Below are 27,334 nucleotides of genomic sequence, written 5' to 3' on the forward strand. Positions count from 1 at the left end.
CTGTGGAGAGAAGTGAGAAGTGACAGCAGGAGAAAGAGAAGAGCTCTGCTCGTGCCTGAACATACCCTTTTTAATTCTTCCTCTTTTCTTTCCTACTGGTAACATTGCTCTAATCGATGTACTGATTTATTATAGAAATGAGGATGAAGATGATCAAAAGGAGATTTCTTTGAAAGCACTTTACAGGTTGGTTAACAATCAAACTTGAAAATGGTCTCCTGGAGACACTGAGTCAAACATGAAGTGTGAACTCTTTCTTAACCTACTAATACTATACGTTCAATAAAGTGCCAGCTGGTACTAATACTACTACTACTGTACTGCTGCGAGTGAGTGCGGAACTCCTGACTGTGCTGCCTCTGTGAACACAATGACTGTCAATGAAACCATGTCCTTTATTCTCATTGTTATCTTATTTTATTGATTTTGACATATGCTAACAGTTCAGCAGTGCCAGATTTGTTTTGCATTTGTTCGTTCTGTGTCTGCATCTGACAAAAAGGGAAAGCAGAAAGGATCAAGTGTGTTGTGCTTATCCTATCTCTGTGCAGATAGGATCATTTCAGTTGGATTTTCTTTCATTATTGCAACATTTGTGGTGTTGTGTGAATATGTCTTAAAAGACATAAATTCAGCCCGAAGAAGAGTCAACTCATCACAGATAAGGAGCTTTATATTCAGACGAACAGCAGCAACCCACACACCCCAGAGACACATTCCTTGAGTTCGATCTTTGACCTTATGATCCTTATAACTACCACGTCAGTAAATAATAAAAAAGAAACAACCAGCTCTCTTTTCTTTTTTTTAATTTGTGCCGTTTGAAGTGTGCCATGGATGACCTGCAATGACATGCATGGATGTGTTGAATATACTGTGAAGAATATTTTTTTAAATCTCGGGAGACAGCGATATTTAACCAGATGTTTTAGCTCTGACAATGTGGAATATTAAACATTCCTCAGCTGACAAACGTGGTTGTCAGGTTGGTTGATTATTATTGTTTTTTTGTTTAGTAAACAAAATTACAGCAAGGAATGTTCTCTAAAGCAGCGGTCCCCAACCACCGGGCCGCGGACCGGTCCGTGGGTCGTTTGGTACCAGGCCGCACAGAAAGAATAAATAACTTGAATAAAAATAACATTATTTCCGTTTTATTTATTATCGGGGTCTGAACAATGTTTTATTTTGAAAAATGACCGGATTCCCTCCGTTACATCCGTCTATGACTCACTCTTGACGCATCCCGAGGGAGATCGCTGGCCAGAGTGTTTGCAGCGAAAAGGAGAAAAGAAAAGAAGTCACCGCTGCAGCATATTTCAGTGACAAGGAGTGAGTCACAAAACTCGCTTACTTGTGAGACGTTTTCAGGGTACACACCTACAGAAACATAAGTAAATCAACTAATGGCCAAGACCACAGACCTCACTCACTCGCACTCGCTACTCTCTCTCTCCCGCCCGCCCGCTCGCCCGCGCTCTCGGCGCATACTGATTTTAATGAACAACAAACAAATGCTGAGTGCTGATCAATAGTTTTGTGCAAGCAATTTAAGATCCCGACTCTTGTTCCAAATATGACAGGCTTCATTCAGCGATTGAAACAAATATATCAACATTTATGAAGTGTTTACAGCTGTTTTGTGTATCTTATTTTGAAGGCAAGCGTTACCATATCGACCAGAGAGTGTTAGGGGGCCGGTCCGTGAAAATATTTCCTGACATTAAACCGGTCCGTGGAGCAAAAAAGGTTGGTGTAGCTACACCGGTTCAACAAAAAGCCACGATTCGTACAGCTGTCTTGATTTTTCTGTTTATTTTATTCTCCTTCGCCGTCGTCACCAATAAATCATAAGACACCGTGAAAACTATAAATACAAAACATAAAAGTCCATATGAGTCCATTGAGGCTTATTTTAACAATCGAAAATTACATACAAATGACAATTAATACAAGTACAATTACCGTGTGCGCCTCTTGAACACAGTGCAGAAAACTTCAGAACTCATAACCTCTTGCCTCCATGACAGTGGTCCCGCTTCTGACCCACAATCCCTCAGTTCAACCTCAAACTGACCCCAGTCATGTGACAATGCACTTCAAAATAAAATGATCCCACATCAATGTAATTAAGTAAATTAAAGGTATTATACCAACATGTTTTAATTCAGTTATGCATAAATGTAATGCCCTTTTGGTCTCCTATTTATACATTTTAACACTTAATGAACTCTAGTTTATAACAATTAAATCTGTCTCACAGACAGTTACACTCCCACCAAATTACTGTGATTTATGTAAACCTTCAACCTTAAATCCAGTAATTTATCAAACCATACACAGAGTTTAAATCTCTTTACACAAGTATGTTTTAAAGAACTATGAAAATACTTTTAGTTACTTTCCACTATCACAACCAGCTTATGAATAGGACGCTCAATAATAGACAAATTAGTGAGCCTTTGACCTTCCTTCCCTAATTTCTTGTTTCCTATCTGTATGGTGGCTTTCCGCACCAAACCATCATCATCTGTACAAACATCCATCACTTTTCCCAGTCTCCATTCATTGCGGGGAGTCCCCTCTTCTTTGAGAATAACAACATCTCCGATCTTAACATTCCGTTGTGGAGAGTGCCACCGTTGCCGAAGAGTGATGTTTGCCAGATATTCCTTCCTCCATCTACTCCAGAATTGCTCTGTCAAATATTGAACTCTGCGCCACCTTTTCTTGGTGTACAAATCTTCTGCCACAAACTTTCCAGGAGGGGGCAGAGGAACAGAGGTTTTCATGGTAAGTAAATGGTTTGGAGTGAGTGGTTCTTGACCTTTAGGATCACTGATGCTGTCAGTGGTGAGTGGACGGCTGTTTATTATTGACATGGCTTCATAGAAGAATGTTCTCAAGGAAGCATCGTCCAACCTCCCGACACTCTTTGAAAGAACCCAGTTCATAACACTCCTAACTGTCCTGATCTGCCGTTCCCAAACACCCCCCATGTGGCTAGCATCAGGTACATTCATCATAAAATCACACTGCTTCTCTGCTAGATAAGCAGCCAATCTGTCTTCGTCCACTTCTTTTAAAGCCTTTGAAAGCTCATTCTTAGCCCCTGCAAAATTTGTCCCTTGGTCTGATCTGATCTGTCTCACAGCTCCACGGATAGCTATAAAACAGCGCAAGGCATTAATGAAAGCATCAGTTGTTAGATCTTCAAGCATTTCAACGTGAATGGCTCTCGATGACAAACATGTGAATATCAGACCATATCTCTTATATTCCTTTCGACCTTGTTTTGTGTGAAAGGGTCCAAAACAATCCATCCCACAGAATGAGAATGGAGGCGAGGGGTCGATACGATCCACAGGCAGATCAGCCATTTTTTGTGTCTCTGTTGGCCTGCGAGCTCTTCTGCATGGTACGCATTGTTTGATGTGATTTGCCACAACTTTACTGCCACCAACCACCCAGAAGCCATTTGCTCTCACTTCATTAAGTGTTTGACCTCCTCCTGCCTTGATGCTGAGTTTTCTCATGGCAGTAATCCAGAATCGTGTGATTGCACCATCTTTTGGTAGGATAGCAGGATGTTTTATGTCTAAAGGTAAGGATGCTGCTTTTAATCTCCCTCCCACCCTAAGGACACCCTCTTGCAGTACCGGATCGAGCTGGAACAAATGATTGTTTTTTGACAGTTTTCCTTTCTTAAGCTTCTGTATTTCTTCTTTGAAGGCTTCTTTCTGAGCTAGTTTCACAAGCACCAAACCAGCCTCTCTCCTGTCCTCAACCATTATGTGCTCTGATGATTTGTTCTTTTTTGCCAACCGTAGAATCCGACCCACGACGTTCAAGGCAGTTAGCCACTTAGAGAATCGTGTGAATCGCTCCAGAAAGTTGTCATCCTTGACTACATCGATTTGCAATGCTTGAGCTGTTTTTACCTCAGGATCTCCCACCATGAGCTCTGGTGTTGTTTTTGGGGTGGTAATCTGTCTATCCCAGAGAAACTTTGGTCCAGAAAACCAGTTTGAATTGATCAGATCTTTCACATTGAGGCCTCTGGAGGCATGATCAGCCGGATTTTGATCAGTGTCAATGTAATACCACTGCGCTGGATCAGTTGTTTCTCTGATTCTCTGGACTCTATTTGCGACGAAAACGTGAAACCTCCGGGCTTCATTAGCAATGTAGCCCAGAACTACCTTTGAGTCCGTCCAAAAGTACTCCTGATCCAACTTGAGCTCCAGCTCCTCCCTTAACATGCTGCTGATTGCTGAGGACACCACTGCAGCTGTTAACTCAAGCCTTGGTATGGTTACTACCTTTGAGGGAGAAACTCTTGCCTTGCCTATGACTAAGGAACAATGAACTTTATCATCACTCACCACTCGGATGTATGAACACTGCCCATACCCATAGCTACTTGCATCTGAGAAATGATGCAACTCAATTCTTTGAGCCTTCCCTAAGGTTTCAGGAGCAAAGCATCGAGGGATCCGGAGTTTTTGCAGATTCTCTAAATCTTTCAGCCAATTCTCCCACTGTGGCTGCAACTCTCTGGGCAGTGGTTCATCCCATGCTATGCCCTTTTGACACATCTCTTGAAGCACTTTCTTTCCCAAAAGAAGAAAGGGAGCTAGAAAGCCAAGTGGGTCAAACACGGAGGCTACAGTTGAAAGAATTCCTCTACGTGTTGCTCGTATCTCATTAAGGGACACACTAAAGGAGAAGGTGTCATTGTTCACATTCCACTTTACTCCCAACACAGTCTGGATAGGGAGATCCACTTGGCTGAGGTTCACATCATGGACCCCACTAGCTCGTTCACTGTCGGGAACTGACTCTAAAACTTCCCTGTTGTTGGAAATGAACTTGTGCAGATGCAAGTTTCCCTTTGCACACACAGTTTGTATCTCTTTCACTAATTGAATAGCTGTGTCTGCTGATTCCACACTGATGAGGCCATCATCAACATAGAAATTCCTTTTAATGAAGTTGGCTGCAGATGGATACTCTTCTTCATTTTTGCTTGCCAAGTACCTCATACCATAGTTGGCACACCCTGGGGAAGACGCTGCTCCAAAAAGGTGGACCTTCATGCGGTATTCTTTTGGCTCTGACTCGGTATCACCCTTTTCCCACCAAAGAAACCTCAAATAGTTTCTGTCTTCCCTGCTCACATGAAATCTGTGGAACATTTTTTCCACATCACAGATTATGGCTATTGGATGTTTGCGGAATCTGCAGAGCACCCCTGTCAGTCCATTTGTGAGATCAGGTCCGGTTAGCAAGTGATCATTCAGAGCAGTGCCTTCATACTTAGCTGAACAGTCAAATACAACTCTGATCTTTTCTGGTTTTCTTGGGTGATAAACCCCTTGGTGTGGAATGTACCATACATTTCCAACATCTGGTGAATCTTCAGCTCTTTCTGCTTCCCCTCCCTCGATGACTCCTGCCATAAACTGAACATAGTCCGCTTTGAATTTGGGATTTCTCTCAAACTTTCTTTTTAGGTGCCTCAGTCGCCCCAGGGCTAGTTGTTTGTTTCCAGGCAAAAGTGGACGTGTTTTAAATGGAAGTGGCATTTCCAAGTGACCCTCTGTATTGTGCTGTATTCTTTCATTCAGAAATTGCGTGAACTGGATGTCATGCTGTGATACTGTCTTTTCTCCAGGATTTGTGTCTTTGAAGTCGGATTCCAGGATGCTAATGACAGCAGCTGGTGTTAATACTGGGAGTTCCTTGACTGCTACGCGATGACACAGCCCTGTCACTTCTGTTGACCTTGCAATATTTGGTGAGCTGCCAACAATGCTCCATCCCAAGTCAGTTTTAACTGCATATGGCTCCTCATCACCTCCAGTGATTACATGTCGTGGTGCTAGTGCTCTACAGCAGTCATATCCTATCAAGAGTCCAACTTCATAATCTAGCAACTCTGGCATTTCCTGTGCTATAGAATTCAGGTGTTTCCATCTCTTAGCTGTTGCAGGAGTCGGAATATGTGAGCGCTCAAGTGGGATGAAGTCTCTGGTATATGCTGGTGGCAAGTTGATAAAGCTTCTTGAGGAAAACCCTCTAACTCTAAGCCCACTAACCTTCTCACTCTGAACAATGGAATCTTTTCCCATTATAGTGGTAAGCTTCAACTTGACTGGCTCTAAGTCTACACCCATCTTCTCACATATCTCTTTGTCTACAAAAGTTGTGCTACTCTGGGTATCTAAGAGAGCATATGCTAATTTCTCTGTTTCAGGGGACGTGACTGATGATATCCATACTGGCACTATCATTGATGTGCTCCCACCATCACCTTTGTCTACACAGCATGAAAGTGAAGATGAACTTTCTTCTGCCTGGACAGCATGAGCGGTTGTGTCTGGAGCAGTGCTGCGGTACTCATGCAGCGGTGTTGGATGGTGTTTTTTACATATAGTGCAGGTTGCTTTGTTCCTGCAGTCTCTTGAATTGTGTCCTATTTTTAGACAGCCAAAGCACAAGTTTTTGTCAAGTATAAATCTTTTCTTTTCTTCTGCTGACTTATTAGTAAATGTCTGACACTTGTGAATGGAGTGACTTTCACTGCAGTACATGCATTTAACTGGACTTGCAGAATGAAATGACATGTTAGTCCTCTTATATTGATTGGCATCTTTAAGGCTGTTCTCTACAATGTCTTGTGTTCTCATTACTGTTTTAAATTTATCTGGCTCTTTTGTGTTTGTGATGAACACACTTGCCTTTGGACGCTTTATATCTCTAAGTGGCCTTTCCTCCGATGACTTCAAGGCGTGGAAGGATGTTACAGGATTGCATGCTACATCTGCTTCTTGAGCCAAAAACTTGGCAAACTCCTCAAAACTGGGGTATTCATGTGTTCCCTGCAACTGTTTTGTAACATGACCGTTCCAGCGTGATGTCACCCAATCAGGGAGTTTTTGGAGCATCCTCTGATTTTTCTTCGCAGTCATTTAACACCTGAAGACCTTTAATGTGTGGCATAGCATTGCTGCAGGCAGTCAGAAAATCACTGTATTGTCTGAGTTTAATAGAATCTCGTGAATTGATCTTTTGCCAATTGTTCAGCTTTTCTCTATATGCACGCTGGATTACAAAAGGATGGCCATATCGTGCATTCAGTGCCTCCCATGCTTGATTGTAAGCTTCTTCATCCTTCCTGTAGAAGCTTCCTTCCAGCACTGATTGTGCTTCACCACTGATGTACTTCTGTAGATAAAACAACCTGTCAGCTGGATTCGTGCATCGCCGTTCTATCAATGCCTTGAAACTAGTACTCCACTCTAAGAACTTAAGCGGGTCTCCTGAGAACACCGAAGGCTCGGGTGCTGGGAGTCTAGTGAGAGCCATTGTGTCGTGTAAGGCTTGTACTAATGAAACTTCATTGTTAGCAGGGCTCGTTAGTTCATTGTTTTGATGTAATTGTTTCTCTTTGGTCTCTTTTTTAATAAACACAGGAGGACAATGGTTTACTTCACTGCATACATTTTCAGGGGCTTCACCTGAGCCTGCTTCAGAATAAGCCTTAATTTTAGCAGCTATCACTTGAAGATCACGCTGATTTTCTAGTCTTTTGAGTTCCTGCTTTTGTGTAGCGATTGCCTCCTCCATTTCCATTTCTGCCCTTTTTGCGGCATATTGTGCAACACAGTCTGCTCTTTTTGCTGTGATGCTTTGTTGTTCTGATGGACATCTTGACTGGTGGCTACCAACAGATGATTTAGGGTTTGAGTTGCTAAATATTGACCGTGCATACTCTCTGTCAAGTACCATGTGCAATCTTGCATTTTCTGCCTTAGCATCAAACTCCTCTAGCTCCACTTCACTCATGCGTACTTTCATTAGCGCCATCACATCTGCAGTTACTGCTGTGCAGGAATCCATTTTTCGTCTGATATCAGTAGAAGGTGCAGACACTACTCGAATATTTCCATATGCATCTTTCACTTGAGATTCTAGCTCCTCCACAGTGTCCATCATGTGACACAAGTCTTTGTCAGAACACTCATCTTTGAGTGAGGAGCGGGTTGCTTTAATTTGTCCTTTCCACTTGTCATACAGCATGACAAACTTACTCTCCTTTTGAGAGACCTCCTGTTGCTTCAACTCTGGCATTTTGGGGGTTAACCTTCTATCTCGTGAGGATTTACGGGGTTCAACTGTGCTGGTGAAGGTAGGCTCTATTATTGATACACTTTGAATGTGTATTTTAGCATGAATATCACCTATAAGTGACTCTAGTCTCTCTATTTCAATCTCATCGGTTTGTAATGTTAACCGTTCATTTAACCTTGATAACTCTGCTTGGAGGAACTCAATTTGTTCACTAGGACCACCACACTGTGATTTTTCACTATGCAATGACATTGTAATGAGATAGAAATGTTACCATATCTATCACTAAATTACTACAAGACATGTATATGTACCAGTAGCGAAAGTTACTCTTATAAACCTCTATTGCAAATAGACAATAAATTTCAAAGAGTTCAATTCTTTCAACATTTACAAATGTCCATACAGTTGAAGGCTTGACATTGTCAAATCAAATGCTTACTGCAGAGCTGCTCTCGTCTGCATTAATGCTGTAAACAATGCCAGGTGAAACCAGGTAAGGATATATGAAGAGCTGTGGCACCCGCTGTTAAACTCTGCCCTCTGTTGGTGGAATCGCGGTACGTCTCGGTTGGCGCTGACGTCCTCTCTCTCGTCATCCAGCCGTAATGAAGTCGCAGTATTTGACGTCCTCTCTCTCGTCATCCAGCCGTAATGAAGTCGCAGTATTTGACGTCCTCTCTCTCGTCATCCAGCCGTAATGAAGTCGCAGTATTTGACGTCCTCTCTCTAGTCGGCTCCGTGGACGTTACAACCACACGTTGCGGCGGCAGCAGTCACTCTTCCCTCTGGCTCGGGCACTCGCAGCTCTCGTCTCTCAACTTTTGGCCGCGTCGGCGGTACGTTTTCACTGTAGCTACACCGGTTCAACAAAAAGCCACGATTCGTAGAGCTGTCTTGATTTTTCTGTTTATTTTATTCTCCTTCGCCGTCGTCACCAATAAATCATAAGACACCGTGAAAACTATAAATACAAAACATAAAAGTCCATATGAGTCCATTGAGGCTTATTTTAACAATCAAAAATTACATACAAATGACAATTAATACAAGTACAATTACCGTGTGCGCCTCTTGAACACAGTGCAGAAAACTTCAGAACTCATAACCTCTTGCCTCCATGACAGTGGTCCCGCTTCTGACCCACAATCCCTCAGTTCAACCTCAAACTGACCCCAGTCATGTGACAATGCACTTCAAAATAAAATGATCCCACATCAATGTAATTAAGTAAATTAAAGGTATTATACCAACATGTTTTAATTCAGTTATGCATAAATGTAATGCCCTTTTGGTCTCCTATTTATACATTTTAACACTTAATGAACTCTAGTTTATAACAATTAAATCTGTCTCACAGACAGTTACAGTTGGGGACCGCTGCTCTAAAGGAATGTGGGCACATGAACATAATTGCAGCAATTTAAAGTGGGTAGACAATAGTTTTAGTGAGTTTTTGAAGGGTATTTGAGGAAAAAACAAGAAAAAACAAGAAAACCCCTGAACAAAAGACTCACCTAATAAAATCTCAAGGGAGAAATATTTTATTTAGCACTTCATCTTGTTGGGAGACACTGAAGTTTGTAAACCTTTTTTTTGTCTGTGGAGGAAATCTGCGATTTTACATGAGGGTACTTGAGAGGCTATCCACGCCTAACTCCACCAGTAAGTTAAAATAGGTTATTGATGACCTTGCCGTTTAAATAATTTGTTTTCAGCATGTACCTAAGCAAAACAAATTTACCAAATATTGTAGCAGTAGACCAGCAGCTACTTTGTAGCCACAATCTATAAAAATGGTTGCTGATAATGGTACTTTTGTGTGGGATAGGTAGAGATTTACAAACTTCAGTTTCTCATCAGAAAAAGGCATCTAATGGTGAGCTTAAGTGATGAATCTATTCTTAACCTATCTCAGATTTAAGAAGGTACAGACTTTTTATTAGATGTTTTTTTAGATGGTGTTGATAGTGCTAGAGGAAAGGTCATGAGGGCACAGACATCACACTCATCATAACTGTCCACACTAAAATTCACAGCAAACATTGGACACTGGACCAATGTGTTGGATGGATATTTGCCTGTGAGCTCCTCCCTCTGCTAGTGAAACCTATGACATACAAAGATCAAAGATTCAGTTTAGATAGTAATGTAACCCTGATTTCTGGAGCATCCACCTCTATTCTCTCAACTTCACAACTGTGACCTGACCTTTAATCTGCACTCAGGACAAGATAAAATGTAAATCATAACACATATATACAGTACATATTTATACATATGTCATGTTTCCCTTTAAGGGGAAACGACTGAGAGAGAGAATGGAGGACTCGGATGCAGACAAGACACGGTAAGTATGTAAAATACGGTTTTATTAGCCCTGGAGTACAGCGAGCTAGTATGAACGTAAGTATGGACAGGGATAAGTACGTGACAGATAGTAGCTGGATCAGGAGATATCAGCGACTCCACAGTGGCACAAAGTTCGTATGGCGGTTCCAGAGGAACGAACTCACTCGGGTTGGTGAAACGAGGAGTATGTGGCGATGTGAGGAGTAGCGGCACCTCCGCTGGCGTGGAGGTGACGAGGCGAGAAGGCAGATAGGAGGAAGTGATTCCAGAAGAGATGGAATCCACGGGAGCCTCCGTATCTTCTCGGACGTAGGAGACGTGTCGACCTGGAGAGAACGAGTGGTGAGTATAGTTCCTGGAGTCAAGTTTCTAACAGCAAGGTAAGTAACGTCTTTACCGGCTAAGTGAAAACAACGGACTGACGCTGGTGACAGGCGCAGCTCCGCCTGAAGAGTCCTCTTGATCGCTGATCAGAGGCAGCTGGGGTGGAGCCGCGCAGGTGGAAACAATCACCAGCATCATCTTGGAAGTAGGTCAACTACGCCTCCTGCAGAGGGAGAGAAGACACGGAGCAGCAGGGGACAAAAACAAGGAAACTGGAAATGTGTGAGAATGTGGATCGTGACAACATATTTGTTTTCCCATGGGCTCACCACCTGTGGGAGGGGCCATGGAGGTCGGGTGCAATAGCCGAAGGCGAGAACGTTGGCGGTCCGACCCTCGGGTGCAGAAGATGGCTCTAGGGATGTGGAACGTCACCTCTCTGACAGGTAAGGAGCCTGAGCTGGTGTGCGAGGTTGAGAAGGTCTGAACCTCGAGAGGGGTTGGACTCTCTTCCACTCTGGAGTTGACCCTGGTGAGAGACGCTGAGCTGGTGTGGGCATACTTATTGGCCCCTGGCTTGGGTCCTGTACATTGGGGTTCACCCCGGTAGAGGAGAGGGTAGACTCCCTCCACCTTCGGGTGGGGGGACGGGTTCTGACTGTTGTTTGTGCCTATGCACTGAACAACTGTTCAGGATACCCACCCTTTCTGGAATCCCTAGAGGAGGTGCTAGAAAGTGCCCCTGCTGGGGACTTCCTCATTCTGCTGGGGGACTTCAATGCTCATGTGGGCAATGACAGTGAGACCTGGAAGGGTGTGATTGAATCCGAGTGCTGCTTTTTATGGACTTCTGTGCTCGTCACGGATTGTCCATAACGAGCAACATGTTCAAACATAAGGGTGTCCATATGTGCACTTGGCACCAAGATACCCTTGGCCGTAGGTCAATGATCGACTTTGTAGTCGTATCATCAGACCTGCGGACATATGTCTTGGACACTCGGGTAAAGAGATGCGGAGCTGTCAACTTATCACCACCTGGCTCCGGGTTGGAGTTGGAGTGAGTTGGCTCGGGTGGCAGGGGAAGATGCCGGTCAGGCCTGGCAGACCTAAACTAGGGCCATGTTTCACGCCTCCATCGTTGAGGCGGCTGACCGGAGCTGTGGCCGTAATATGGTTGGTGCCTGTCGTGGCAGCAACCCCCGAACCCATTGGTGGAGACCGGCTGATGGGTACCGGCAGGCCAAGCGCAACAAGGTAAAAACTTGGGATTTCCGGACGGCTTTGAGGATATTCTGGTCGGCATCCGGCGACTCAGGAACACTGTGTACAGTGGAGATTGGTTGCTGCTGACCTCGACTTGGGAAGTTGTGGGTCGGTGGCGGTATTACTTTGACCTCCTCAATCCCACTGACACGCCTTCCAACGAGGAAGCAGAGTGGGGGCTGTCCTATCTCTGGGGCTGAGGTTGCCGAGGTGGTTAAACAGCTCCTCCGTGGCAGAGCCCCGGGTGTGGATGAGATCCGCCCAGAGTACCTTAAGGCTCTGGATTTTGTAGGACTGTCTTGGTTGGCGCATCTCTGCAACATCACATAGACGTTGAGGACAGTGCTTCTGGATTGGCAGACCAGGGTGGTGGTTGCTCTCTTTAAGAAGGGGGACCGGAGGGTGTGTGCCAACTATAGGGGTATCACACTCCTCAGCCTCCCGGGTAAGATCTTTTCGGGGGTCCTGGAGAGGAGGAACAGTGTGGTTTTCGTCCTGGTCGTGGAATGGTGGATCAGCTTGGAGTTCACCCAATCAGTCCAGCTTTGTGGATTTGGAGAAGGTGTTTCGATCGTGTCCCTCGGGGACTCCTGTGGGGAGTACTCCGGGAGTATGGGGTTCCTGAACCCTTGGTAAGGGCCATTCAGTCCCTGTACGACCGGTGCCAGAGCCTGGGCCGCATTGCCGGCAGTAAGTAGGATCCTTTTCTGGTGGGAGTTGGACTCCGCCAAGGTTGCCCTTTGTCACCGATTCTGTTTTCTCGACACCGATTTCTAGACGCAGCCAGGGCATTGAGGGATCTGGGGATCAATAAAGTAAATTCTGATTCTTATCAGTCCACTGAAGTACTTAAGGCAAATAACACTACATTGACATGAACTACATTCATTCCTTTTTTTTCAAACTGCTACACTGTTTCTGTCCTGTGGGCTAACAGATATCAGATGTCACTGACAGCTAGACTGGGTGGGGGGTTGTGACCATGTTAATGTGATGCACATGAGCAGCTATTGGTCTGGCTCCTCAAGTAGGTCAAAATCTTTCAGGCTGAATTTCTCCCCAAAGCAGTTTGAGGAGTGCCTACATTCAAATGGCCACATCTTCTTCAAAAATCAGATTTACATGTGTTTGACATTGTTGGAAAGCTTAGAAATCACACTTTCTGAATCTGTAAATGGGTCAATGACATGACGTGCATTTTTTTGTGTCCAAGTCCACTATCTAAAAAACACCAAAATGTAATCTTTTCATGACATCTATCACTTTATTCTATAAAACCTGTTAATTTTCATACATTTTTCAGTAAATTAAAATAATTATATTATTTTTATGTTTTGACTTCTCAAACCCCTAAGATACCAGGTGATGCATTTGTCCGAGCAAGTGAGCAGACTAAGAAAACTATTAAAAATTTGATTTTAATAATGATAAACTCAAAATAAAATACTCAGAAATAATTTTATGTTTTAAGTCTTTTGAATAATGTTTTTTCCCTAATATCAATAGTTTTAAAGCTGCTAAAATAACTGCAACACTTTTGGGCAGAAATTTACATTTCCTAAATATCAGGGTGGTGCAACCATAAACATTGGACTTTATTTTGAAGTCAAGAGACATTAGCTGTAAACTGAATGTTGCATCAGCCAGAGGAACCCCAGAGACCTTTGGGACTAAGCAAAAAGGTTTGTAGATCTCTGTCAAATACTGATAAAAATAACTACTTTCAACTATATGTAAGTTGGTACATTTTCGATGTCAGTGTGGTACAACCAATGTAAACCAATGTAAAACTAGAAAAAAATGATTTTATCATAAAACTCTTTGTTTGTTGAAAAAGTGTTCTGTGTGACCTTCATGACAAGGGTAGAAAATAATGCTTGCATCCAAACAGAAGCTGTTTAATTTGAGTTTAGTTTCAATTGTCAGGTGGCACAACTGTTAATCAGGTGGCACAACTGCAAGGAATGTGACTATATAATGCTATTCAAGGCTCAAGGTTCTTCAAGGTTATCCATGACACTTCTAGAATGTTTATTAGTTTTGAATGGAAAGATATTACACACTTTAAATCATTTTGCATGATAATTTGTACATTTTAGATGCCATTATCACTATCAAAATTAGCATGACACAGGTTAAGTATTTTATAAATAGTTGGTTGTGCAACCTGACATTTTTTTGTTGTGAAGTTAAAGATACTGTTAAAAAATTTGTTAAAACAGTTAGAATAGTTAAACCATATAATATATGGTTTAACTATTCTAACTGTTTTGTTATCATTTTATGGAGAAAACAACTACTCAACTTATGAAGAAAATAACTGACAGATTATGAAAATAAACAATTCTTGCAGCTCTCTTTTTAATTAATGCCTTGTTGTTGCATATCTTGCATTCTCAAAATGAACGGCCAAAAACAGTTCCATCTTGGTTGTATAATTTTTATTTACAAGATCTCACAGTTTACCACAAGCACTTTACTTCAACAGCGTTCTTTCTAGAGTGCAAAACAATTCCTCTCCTTTCACACTAAGGATATAAACAGGGGACATTTTTAACCAAATAAGAAGAATATGAATTCACTAAAACATTATGTAAAGCAACAATTTTAACTTCAGCAAGAACATTTCTACAATAATAATAATCTGAAATAATATGTTGCAGAGTGCTACACATGGCTTGTATTCACTTTATTTTACATTTTAAAAGAACACAATATGTAATTATATTGTATTATATTATATCATTTTATGTAAAGCTGCATCTCAGAGCCAGCAATAATGATAACAAACATATAGCACTATGCCACCGCTATGTTTCACTGATCAGCACTGTCTAGAACTATCTGCGTCAACGTATTGGTATATGTTTGTTACTGCTGCCATCTGCTCATCTGGGCGTATTGAACAGCATAAGACTGCCTGGTGGTGTACTGATCCTCCTCCAGTTCTGATTCATACAGCTCATCCTCTTCTTCCTCCTCCTCTTCCTCCTCCTCCATGCCTCGCTGGCGTTGTAAGACGCTGCGAGCCTGCAAATGAATTCAGGTGATAATTGTCAGGTTGACATGACAGCAATTTTCTGCCTCAACCTTTACAAACAATCTGGCTCAATGGAAACAAATATTGTGCTCACCCTCCAAGCTCTCTCAGGGAACTGGCTGTGTTGTAGTGTTCTGTTTTGTCCAGTAGGAGGAGCCAGCATGGGCCTGAGGCTCTGGCCTTTGGTAGAGGACACAGGAGAACTTGGATAGTGGCTCATGAGTGTAGAAGAATGGGTGCTCAGTGGAGTTTCCAGATGTCCAGGCAGAGAGTCAGACAACTTCAGACGTCCATTGAACAGCTGCCGACAAGAAGACAGAGACAGATTTATTCAAAAACAGAGCAAGGGAGATTTTAGTTTTTATACAGTATAGATGTATTTTATTTGTAAAGCACAAGCAAAATTCACCTCATTGAAACAATTAATTGAAACGGCTTGCTCTACCACTGAGTTACCCTCGTCTCCCAATATGTTTCATTACACGAGCAGAAATGATCATATACCAAACGTGATTTCTTTGCAGGTACACATGTTGTAAAATTACCATGATGTGACATTAGAAATGAAGTAAACGTTATATTGCTGCAACCACTTCATTCACAATTTGGCACCTTGACACCTGCATTACCAAATAAATTATTTAAACACATCCAGCTACATTTTTGGGTTGGAAATGCAAAGAAAAATGTAGGCAGCTGAAAACAGTAATTTGAAGACATATATCTTTCTCTGTCATGCACATAAATGATTTATTTATTTTTTAAATAAAGCAGGCGGTGGGATAGTTATGTACAAATATGTGCATGCAAACAGTGTAGCACCAGGTATAGGTGCAGTTCCTTGTTTCTGTTTTATTTGGAATCTATCTGTTTACATATGAGAGCAGTGAAGAAGCAGTTTTTCATATGACATATGACTGGCTCATTATTATTATTATTATTATTATTATTATCTGCTGTTTGGTGGTGAGCAGTTAGTGTTTGTTACAGTTACATCAATAATGACACATCTATGTTAAGTGTTTGCAGCTGAGTCTTTTGCACAAAATACCTCAAGATCCTTTTCAATGTTCATGGCCTCCAGGTTGTGGTGTGTGTGTGTATAGACCTCCAGAGCCTTAGCATGGAAGAGCATCTCCACTGTAATGAAGTCCATGAAAATCCTCTGCCAAACAAATACAGCAAAGATTGTTTATAGTTTGCATTGATGTTTCACTTTAATTATTACAGTATGTGTATTTGTGAGACACTGACTTTGATGTCCTCTAGTTTCTGTCTCTGGAAGTCTGTGATGGTCTCCTCGAGTTGTTTGACACTGCGCTGAGCATTGTTGGAAGCTTTCTGGGCACTTACTTCAGCCTGTTATTAAACACAGAAAGCACTAACAAAGCTTTAACCCTCACCATCTGCATGAGCTGCTAAAAGGGTAAATGATGTGATGATATTTGTGAAATAATCATGAAACATGTACTTAACCTGAGACTAAGAGTTTTAGTCAAGAAAAATAATCCAAATGTAATTTTGCATATAGTTTTTAAGGGGCAATGAGAGGGAAATGGAGGGTTAGGGTTAGGGATAAAGGATACAATGCTCTGTCGGTCAGCAGGGTTCCTCAGTCTGACTCTGCCCAGTTTTTCCAGCTCCTTCATCTCTCTGTTAAGATCAGTGTTAAACTTCTTCAGATCTACCTGAAAGACACACACTGTCAGGACAGGTTGTGCAGTCATGTATAATAACTAATTAAATACACCTGTATTCACTCATACTTATTTTTGAGACTGACAGTCTGGTCAACTACAAAAATGTTGCTATTTTACTTTTGTGAAAACTTGACTTTGACATATTACATTGTCCATTCTGTACAGAAAGCAATGTTTTGACTTGGTATGGTTTAAATGTGGTTTCTATCATTATTTACTCATTTAGGGAAATAGTTCACACACTTTTGCCCTTTCTCGATGGACTTTGGTGCATGAGTGTTACAAATTTATGTTCTTAGTTATAAAAGGCCATAATGATGCATAAAGAAGCAACCATATTCATCATAGACTGAGTCAGTACCTCCTATACTGGGACGGATTATGATCCAGTGGGGCCCTGGCCACAGACTTGTGAGGGCCCCACTGTATGCCCTCACAAATTGAAAGTGGTACAAATCAAAGGTTATGCAAATTAAAAAAGTAAAACAAAAGAAAAAGTCTATCACTACCTAGTTGTGTTTTTGTCAGGCTGGCGAGTAATAATATAATAATAATAATTATAAAAAATTATTATATGAGTGAGGGGCTCTATTCGACATATCGCATAACTTCATCTTTGTTATTTGCCTGAGGGCCTCGTCAAGATCACGGGTGGATACCATAGCCTTAGGGGCCTTATGAAGACATCACATAATAGTGATATTAAAATATTGGGATGAATGGGATGAATTGCATAACCTGTGGTATATGATTGAATGGCCCTATTAAGATATATCACATAAGATCACCAGTGTTAGTTGGGTTCAGGGAATAACATAGTAGCAAATATATCAGGACAGTAGTGCAGAGGCTTGGGCTTCAGGGCCCTGTAGGTCCATTCAGTAATTCATCCTTTATCATACAGTCACAACTTTAAAAATGTCATTTATTACTTGAATTCAAATATAGAAATCTTATGGCAAGTGACTAACCCATTGCAGATATATAAAGCACACATCCAAACTCACCTTTTTATTTTTGATCATGTCTCCATACCCTTTTAAAGGAGCAACAACTCTCGTCTCCAGTCTCTCTACCTGGAACAGTAGTCAATCATTAACACAATCATGTGTTAAAGAGAGAGATTACAGTGTAGAATGAATACAAGCAAAGTTCCTGACCTGAGCCTGTCTGTAATCCTGAACCATGGCCAGATCCTCTGCCAGGTTCCTCAGTCCGACCTGGAGCTCAGGTCCTTCTGTGATGGAGAAGTCAAAGATCTGAGCCACCAGCAAGTCTGCCTTGTCTCTCAGCTTCGCTGTCTTCCTGGTGTAAGAGCCCAACAGGGAGCAGATCTCACCCAGGTGCTTTTCAGCGTGTTTCACTGTTTGCTCCAAGCTCTTCACCTGAACATCCCAGCTAACACATATCAGTAGAAAAGTAAAATGCGTTGTTTTGGTGTTTTCATTGCATGATTAGATAATTGAAACATAAAAGTAGTAATTCCTACCTGGAGAAAGTGTTCATGATTGTTTTCTGTCCTTCCTGCTCTGATGTTTGCCTGCACTTGCACCTGCACCAGGTAACAAGAGACTGTTTCTGTGGAAACGACAACAGACCATGGGTAACCTGCAGAAAGGGTGTAGGTGATTGTCTTTGCCACAAGATGTCAGCACAGTAGTATTGGCTGTCCAGTATAGCACTATATAAGCACCTATGCATATTGTGTTCTGTTGCTACCCTGGCATTTTTGTATGAGCAGCGATTTTCTCATTGATTTACTTTTTATATAAGTCTCTCCTCAATCTGAAACTTTTTCGATGAACATTCATGTACATTTACCAGACTCAACATGGTCAACACTTTTGCTATATTCTAAAATAAGTTTTTAATGATTAAACTGCAGAGTGTGGGTAATTACACCTGGATTAGCGCACAGCTTTTTTAAAGTTGCACCGATCTACATTAAACTTTTAATGTAGAGTATATTGACTGGATATTGTGATCATTTATTTTGTCTGTAACATTGTCACACTGCCTTCTTGCCCATGTCTCTCTCTTTAAAATGTGACCTGGTCAAATACAAGAATATGTATAAATATATTTATATATCCAGAGGAACTTCTATCTCTGGATTTTTTTAAATGTTTTAAATACATAAAAACTATTTAAAGCTGCACTCATGTCATGGTCAGAATACCAAGATTACATTATTCCGAACCTTCTGTCTTGTAGCTGCAGTCTATGCAATTCATCGATGTCACTGGCTCATTGGTTAATTAATTTAAATAATAAATAGGCTAACAGGTATAACTAATACTGTAGTTGGTGACTATACGTATTAGTGCAAGCATGTTATCCACAGAGTGATTGAATGTATCGATACCGTATTTCACTTGTTGATGGTTAATCAGTACTATAGAACCAGAGAATATATAATAGCATTTTATGACACAAGCGTCAATTTTGGTACAATTTGTCACATATATATATATACATATACATATAAATATATATATATATATATACACACATATATATATAAATATATATATATATATATATATATATATGGAAATTGAAATTTTGGAAAATGGCCACCATATTGATCATTTATCAGGGTCCATATCTGTGTTTTTTCTTTTCTTGTCTCTTTGGCCATAACTGTGCAAAATTTGATGCTAATATTACATATTATTCATTGTTAATGTGAACTCTATTATATCTTATCTATAAACAGTTGTCACTGGTGGCCATCTTGAAAAAGTCTTCAGCCCTCCACATATTCCCCATGTCTTTGGCTATAACTGTACCAAATGTGATGCTCCTATCACACATATTATCTATTGTAATCTAGGGGTTCAAGTCCCGGTCAGGGCAGGTCAGCTACCCGCACTAATACCCAGTGTCGGCCCTTAGGCAAGGCCCTTTCTCAGATGTGTGAATTGATATTGATTGGATAAAAGCGTCAGCTAAATGACATGTAATGTAAATTTGCAATTAAATCTAAATACATCTTGGAAAATGGCCACCAAAATATCGAAAATACATGGCGCCTCCACATCTAATTTTTTTGTATCATAAAATGCACAATTATCAACAACAAATTATCTGCCTCACTATAAATACTATTTATATTCTGATATGTCATTGCCATTAATGTGGTGTATATGACATGAATTGCCTCATGAAGTTTAAGTCACATTAATATCAAATTCATTCAGTGTCTGCTAACAGTCATGTGACTCCAATCACTTGTGTGTATGTACTTGTCTGTTACACTAAGCCAAATATTACTGCTATTAAGATTAGAAAAAAGATTAGATAATTTAAACATAAAACACAACATCAGTAATTTGCATCAGTATCAATCCACCTGCTTGAACGGCATGGTCACCTTATTTGGAGAAGAAGGGGGATAAAGCGGTAGATAATGGATGGATGGATGGAAATTAAATTTGACGAGTTACAGCCTGTGATGTATTGTAGCAATCGTTTCACCACAATAGTTGTTCCCAAATGTTTGACACTTAGCTATATTATAGCAGTATATTTTTAAGTAATCAAAGGAATCAAAGGAAAGAATAAGCAATGGGAAAGTAAAGTGCCTTGCAAAAGTATTCACCGCAATTGGATTTTTACCTTTTTTGTTATGTTACAGCATTTAGTTCAATGTTTTTTTAATCTGAATTTTGTGTGATGGATCAGAACAGTAGTCTAAGTTGGGGAAGTGAAATGAGAAAAACATATACATAAAACTTTTTTTTTTAGAAATAAAAAACTGATCAACACCATAGAATCTCCCATCTCAATGGTAGAACTCTATGATGCCCTCCACCACATGCCAAACAGGAAAGCCCCAGGACCAGACGGATTCCCAAAGGAATTCTACAAAACGCTTTGGCCCATACTGGCACCCATATTTCATAAAATGGTAATGGAAATTAAGGAAAGTGGCACTCTCCCCCAAGTATAAACACAGCACATATCTGTCTCCACCTTAAACCAGATAAAGACCCCACACTCGCATCCAGCTACCACCCAATCTCACTCATAAATGCAGATCTTAAAATCATCTGCAAAGCCTTAGCGAGGAGACGAAAAAAAATAACCCCCTTCATAATTCACCCAGACCAGACAGGATTTATTAAGGGCAGACACTCAACAAATAATACATGCAGGATAATTAATATAGTAGACTATTGCACAATCAATAAACTTGAATCAGCAATTATGTCACTGGATGCAGAAAAAGCATTTGATGGAGTAAACTGGAAATTCCTCCTTGCTATAATGGATACATTTGGATTCAAACAAAACTTCGTATCCTGGATCAAAATTCTTCATAGTTCACCCAGAGCCTTGGTCAGGTCAAACGCTCAAACATCTCCAAGCTTCAAGCTCCAGAGGGGCACCAGACAAGGTTGTCCACTCTCCCCTTCACTGTTTGCCATATTTATAGAACCGATTGCAGCCGCAATTCAAGAAGATGGAAATATCAAAGGTATTCAAACAGAAAATCTGCACCACAAGATGAGCCTATACGCGGATGATGTATTAACCTTCCTTCAAAACTCACAAAACACTATATCTGGTACTATTTCACTCATCAATACATTCTCAGCAGTCTCAGATTACTCAATTAATTGGACAAAATCAACTATTCTACCAATCAACTCCGACTTCAAAACATCTATACCGACTCCCTTGAAATCAGGCAACATTAAATACCTGGGAATTAGTTTATCCTCTAGGATCTTAGACCTGACTCAACTAAATTATACACCTCTACTTAAAACAATTGAAAATGATCTCCAACGATTGACCGCTTTACCCATATCACTTATGGGTAGAGTCGCCACTATAAAAATGATGATCTTACCAAAAATTAATTACCTCTTCTCTATGATCCCCACCCAACCCTCGCCAACCTGGTTTAAATCATGAGATTCAGCTACCACAAAATTCCTGTGGAAAAATAAACCAGCACACATCAGTCTAAAAACCCTCCAAAAAGCAAAAAAGTATGGAGGATTAGAACTTCCAGACTTTCATAATGACTTCCTGGCTAATAAACTACAGTATGTCCAAAAATGGATAAAACCCGACCCACTGAACAGTTATCCAAATCTGTGATCTACCTTTCATCAGTACAACCATTAAACAGTACCAATGTTTTAAAAGTATTACTATAAGTACTTCCCTCTCAGCCTGGTGGGAATTTATTAAAATCACTAGGTCCTCACATATACCATGTAAACTCACCCCATTCTGGAATAATCCTGACATTCTGCAAAATAAAGTAATGTTAAACTTCCCAACATGGCACGAAAAAGGAATAAGGTACTTAGAACAAATACTCGAACATAACACATTCATCCCATTCCAGAACCTGGTGGACCAATATAACATCCACAGTAGTAATTTTCTTGAGTACCTGCAAATTAAATCTGTAATTCGGACAAGGTTTAGAACTAGTAAATGGGAACTAGAACTACCTCCAATAATAAATCAATTTCTAAACCTCACATCTCCCAGAATATTATCAAAAACGTATGCTCTACTGACAGAAAATGACACAATAATCTCCTTACCAACTACAAAATGGGAGACGGACCTAGGTATCAGCCCAGACGAAACTTTTTGGAGACAAATATCAGCTAACATGTTCAAAATGATTAAAGCCCCAGACTTACAATTCATACAATACAAAGTTCTACACAGACTACACTACACAGGACAAAGAATGTTCAGTATGGGGTATTCACAATCAAACACCTGCTTAAACTGTAATGAAGACAAAGCAGATAATTACATGCATGCTATATGCCCTCGTGCTGGGGGGGCTGGGGCTGCGGGCTGCTCCTGCCCTGCACGGCTGCTGGGTGTCCCGGGCGTCGAGGTCCTTATTGGCTCGCGTCTGGGGGTTGGTCGGACAATGACTCGGCCCCCCACTCAGATTCCAACCACATCTAATGACAACACCTGCACATTTACACACATGCGCTCATGCACTCACACATAAGCAATAACGTATTTGAAAAGTTCCACTCTGGGTTTAGAACCCACCATAGAACAGAGACTGCACTACTTAGAGTAAAAGATGATATTCTTATGGCCTCTGAAAAAGGACTGGCTTCGATACTGGTCCTGCTGGATCTCAGTGCAGCATTTGATACGATAGATCATGAGATCCTGCTACATAGACTAGAACAAGATGTTGGGATTAAAGGATCAGCACTTGTCTGGTTCAAGTCCTATTTATCGGACAGATTTCAGTTCGTTGGTGTAAACGAGGAATCCTCCATACTCACTAAGGTTAACTACGGAGTTCCTCAGGGTTCCGTGCTCGGCCCTATTCTTTTTACCCTGTACATGCTGCCATTAGGCAACATTATCAGGAAACACAATATACATTTCCATTGTTATGCAGACGACACCCAGCTATATGTATCTGTACGACCGGACGACCCAAACCCATCTATTAAACTCCAGGATTGTCTTATAGACATACAGACGTGGATGAAAAAACTGAGGTCATGGTCCTCGGGCCAAAAGATATAAGAGCACCACTTTCAAGTAGAGCTCTAAACCTAGGCAGTAACACTCCAGTCCCTTGCACTACAGTAAGGAACCTAGGAGTCCTGTTTGATCAGGATTAATCACTGGATGAACACATTAAGCATATATGTAGAACAGCCTTCTTCCACCTTCGCAACATCAAGACAATTAGAAATATTATATCAAGACAAGACTCTGAGAAACTTATCCACACCTTTATAACCCACAGGCTGGATTACTGTAACTCCTTACTGTCTGGATGTCCTAGTAAGTCCTTGAGAAGCCTTCAACTTGTCCAGACCGGAGCAGCACGGATACTGACTGGAACCAGACGACGTGATCATATAACTCCTGTCTTGGCTTCTCTTCACTGGCTCCCAGTGAAAAGTAGAATAGATTTTAAAATACTTCTACTTACATACAAGGCCCTGAATAATCAGGCACCTTCACTTAATCACTTTATATCAACCGAATAGACCGCTGCGCTCCCTGAACTCAGGTCTACTGGTTATTCCGAAAATAAATAGAAGTAGAACCGGTGGTAGAACATTTAGCTACCAGGCTCCTCTCCTGTGGAACCAACTTCCGCTTTCAGTCAGACAGTCTGACTCGGTCTCCGCCTTTAAGGTGAGACTGAAAACCTACCTCTTTAACATAGCCTATAGTCGAAGCTAGATCAGGTATGTCCTGATTAGAATAGTCTATCTTATGCTGCCATAGGCTTAGACTGCTGGGGGAATTTCCTATCATGCACTTAGAATGAGCACACAGACTTTGCACGAGCCGTACTTTCTCTACCCCGTCCTCGATTTCTCAACCCTCACCACTTAGCCGACGTCCCCCCATGAGATGTAGCACATAAATCCACATGTAGCACATCTCTAACTGATTTTTAATCTCTTACAGTTCTGCTGACACCAGTGAAACAGACAAGGGAGATAGATGGGGAGAAAGAGAGAGAGAGAGAGAGAGAGAGAGAGAGAGAGACACTGGATAGAAGTTAGTTGCATAACACAATAAGGAAAAAATGATAACATTGTAACATTAACATCACTGATATGCGTTTGAATAAGTGCAGTACCATTAGTATTTGTTAACAATCACATATAGAAAAGGTGATCTAGTTTACAATGGCTGTATCAGTTTTTATTGGCTCTATCATGAACCAAAATGTGTATCTGTATGTCTGTGTATTTGCGCATCCATGTATATGTATGTGCAGAGGTTGTCACTTGGAGTGGTGAGAACCGTGTCGCCGCCCCCCAGCTCCCCGGGAGAAGGCCGCCAGTAACCCAGGCACGTGGAGCGTCCACCGGCCACCCGGGCCAGGAGAGACCTGCAGCCGCCAGTCCCAGGGCCAGCTGCAAGTCCACCCCGCACGAGACCAGGGCAGGGAGTCGCAAGGTCGGGCCGTGTATTAAATGTAGTGTGTTTCTGGACATGGAGGCGAGGATTAGCCAGCTAGAAGCGCGGCTCCGCACTGTAGAAGCTAGTCCTCTAGTCTCTAGCATTAGCTATCCTTCGCCTAGGATTGCGAGCCCGGTAGCAACTGCAGCCACCGCTACCTCACAGTTAGCTACAGCCACCTCAGTAGTTCCCGAGCAGCCGGGAAATCAGGGAGAGTGGGTGACTGTCCGCGGTGGGAAGCGTAGCTCTAAACCAAAGCCCCCAGCTAGCCATCGGCCGACCCACGTTTCGAACACATTTTCCCCACTCAGCGACACACCCGCTGAGGAAACGACTCTAGTTATCAGTGACTCTATTTTACGGAACATGAAGTTTTCGACTCCAGCGACCACAGTCCATTGCATTCCTGGGGCCAGAGCGGGCGACATAGAATCTCATTTGAAGCTGCTGGCTAAAGCTAATCATCGGTTCAATAAAATCGTTATTCAAGACGATTTTTGCCAAGACGATGTCGGACACCGTATGTTTCTCTGGACCTCTGCCTAATAGAACGAGTGATGACATGTATAGTCGCATGTTATCATTCAACAGCTGGTTGTCAAGGTGGTGCCCTAACAATAACGTTCTCTGTAAGTCCTAGTAAGTCCTTGAGAAGCCTTCAACTTGTCCAGAATGCAGCAGCACGGATACTGATTGGAACCAGAAGAAGTGATCATATAACTCCTGTCTTGGCTTCTCTTCACTGGCTCCCAGTGAAAAGTAGAATAGATTTTAAAATACTTCTACTTACATACAAGGCCCTGAATAATCAGGCACCTTCTTACATTTGTGACTTAATCACTTTATATCAACCGAATAGACCGCTGCGCTCCTTGAACTCAGGTCTACTGGTTATTCCTAAAATAACTAGAAGTAGAATCGGTGGTAGAACATTTATCTACCAGGCTCCTCTCCTGTGGAACCAGTCTGACTTGGTCTCTGCCTTTAAGGTGAGACTGAAAACCTACCTCTTTAACATAGCCTATAGTCGAAGCTAGATCAGGTATGTCCTGATTAGAATAGTCTATCTTATGCTGCCATAGGCTTAGACTGCTGGGGGAATTTCCCATCATGCACTTAGAATGAGCACACAGACTTTGCACGAGCCGCACTTTCTCTACCCCGTCCTCGATTTTTCATCCCTCACCACTTACCCGATGTACCCCCATGAGATGTAGCACATAAATCCACATGTAGCACATCTCTAACTGATGTTTAATCTCTTTCAGTTCTGCTGACACCAGTGAACGACATGAGGTCAGGACAGGAAAGAGAACTCCGTCATCTTCAAGTCTCTGACCACAACAGTCTTCACTACAGACTGTGATAAACCCAGTGATCCAGATGGATCCTGGCATTTAAAGACTTTTTCACTTTTTACTCTTGTCATTGTGTATTTTATGTTTTGGGTAACATCTACTGCACGTCTGTCCGTACAGGGAGTGGATCCCTCACCTGTGGTTCTCCCTAAGGTTTCTACCCTTTTCCCTGTTATAAGGGTTTTTTCCCTGGTAGTTTTTCCTTACCCTGGTCGAAGGTCTAAGGACTGAGGATGTTACCAACCCTAGTCCAGTGAGACAAATTATGTTTTGTAAACTGTGGGCTATACAAATAAAGATTGATTGATTGATTGATTAAGGCCTGTAGGCAGACAAAAGCCTGATTTGACCAAGTCCTGTATTGCCCTCATTGTGTAACATTCCTTGTTTTATGACTGGAGAGTCTCCGTGGGGCAGGATCTTTTAAGTCTCATTGGCCGTCTCTGTTTTATGGCCCTCGACTGGTCAGTCATATAAAACCAAGAGACACACATTTGTTCTCTCTCTTGTTCCTTCGCTGTTGTTGCTGCCTCATGGCTCCGGCCATGGCCTCCGGCATGCGGCTCTCCCGTGCTGCACGAACAATGCCCTTTTTGAAGAAGCCGCCAGCTTCCACCCCTCTGCCCGTGGGGATCGCACCTCAGCCGACGCATCCCTCCATATCTGGTGCCTGAACTGCTTCCACTCAGAGACAAAGAGGATCAACAGCTGACTGCTGTGAGCCAAATAACGGCCCGTCCACACTCTGCGGCTCCAACGAACTGGACCGGACCCACAGACGGACCACACAACCTGATATCGGCTTACAGTTAGAGGCAACGTGTTCTGGGCAGAGTGAGATTATGTTTCTGTGTTTGTTAACTTTTCTTTGTGTTGAACATGTTGGATATATTTTTTGTCATACTGTGTTTGCGTTCTAATGGCTAATAGCGAGCTAGCGAGCTAGGTGCATGTTCACACAAATCTAATGGTAAGACTGCACACTCACTCAACAATTTCCCAGTCTGGGATCGATCAATTGATCAACCAATCAATCAACCTGTCTGTCTGTCTGTCTGTCTGTCTGTCTATCTATGCAGTATAGTTATTATGGTAAACCGTTGAACTGTTTGAAAAAATATTTTAACATTTTACCAGTTTGACCCTTTCTGTCCTTCTCAGGTTAAACTATAAAATACAAAAGTGTGGTAATCAACCAAATAAAAGAAGCC

The 27,334-nt window shown here is 41.7% G+C and overlaps 1 protein-coding gene across 1 annotated transcript; it reads right to left on the bottom strand.

The window, feature by feature from the left end:
• Positions 1-14,949: 14,949 nt before the first annotated feature.
• Positions 14,950-26,682, bottom strand: LOC310940461 (uncharacterized protein; the record flags this gene model as incomplete). Its single annotated transcript, XM_083905438.1, has 11 exons — positions 14,950-15,108; positions 15,213-15,419; positions 16,170-16,283; positions 16,373-16,477; positions 16,705-16,806; positions 17,826-17,894; positions 17,979-18,216; positions 18,308-18,396; positions 22,613-22,782; positions 24,591-24,719; positions 26,616-26,682. The coding sequence occupies 11 exons, from the start codon at positions 26,680-26,682 to the stop codon at positions 14,950-14,952; spliced, it is 1,449 nt and encodes a 482-aa protein (XP_083761564.1).
• Between the last annotated feature and the right edge of the window lie 652 nt (positions 26,683-27,334).

The sequence above is a fragment of the Microchirus variegatus genome, assembly GCF_963457635.1.
Source record: "Microchirus variegatus genome assembly, chromosome: 2".
Taxonomy (NCBI): domain Eukaryota; kingdom Metazoa; phylum Chordata; class Actinopteri; order Pleuronectiformes; family Soleidae; genus Microchirus; species Microchirus variegatus.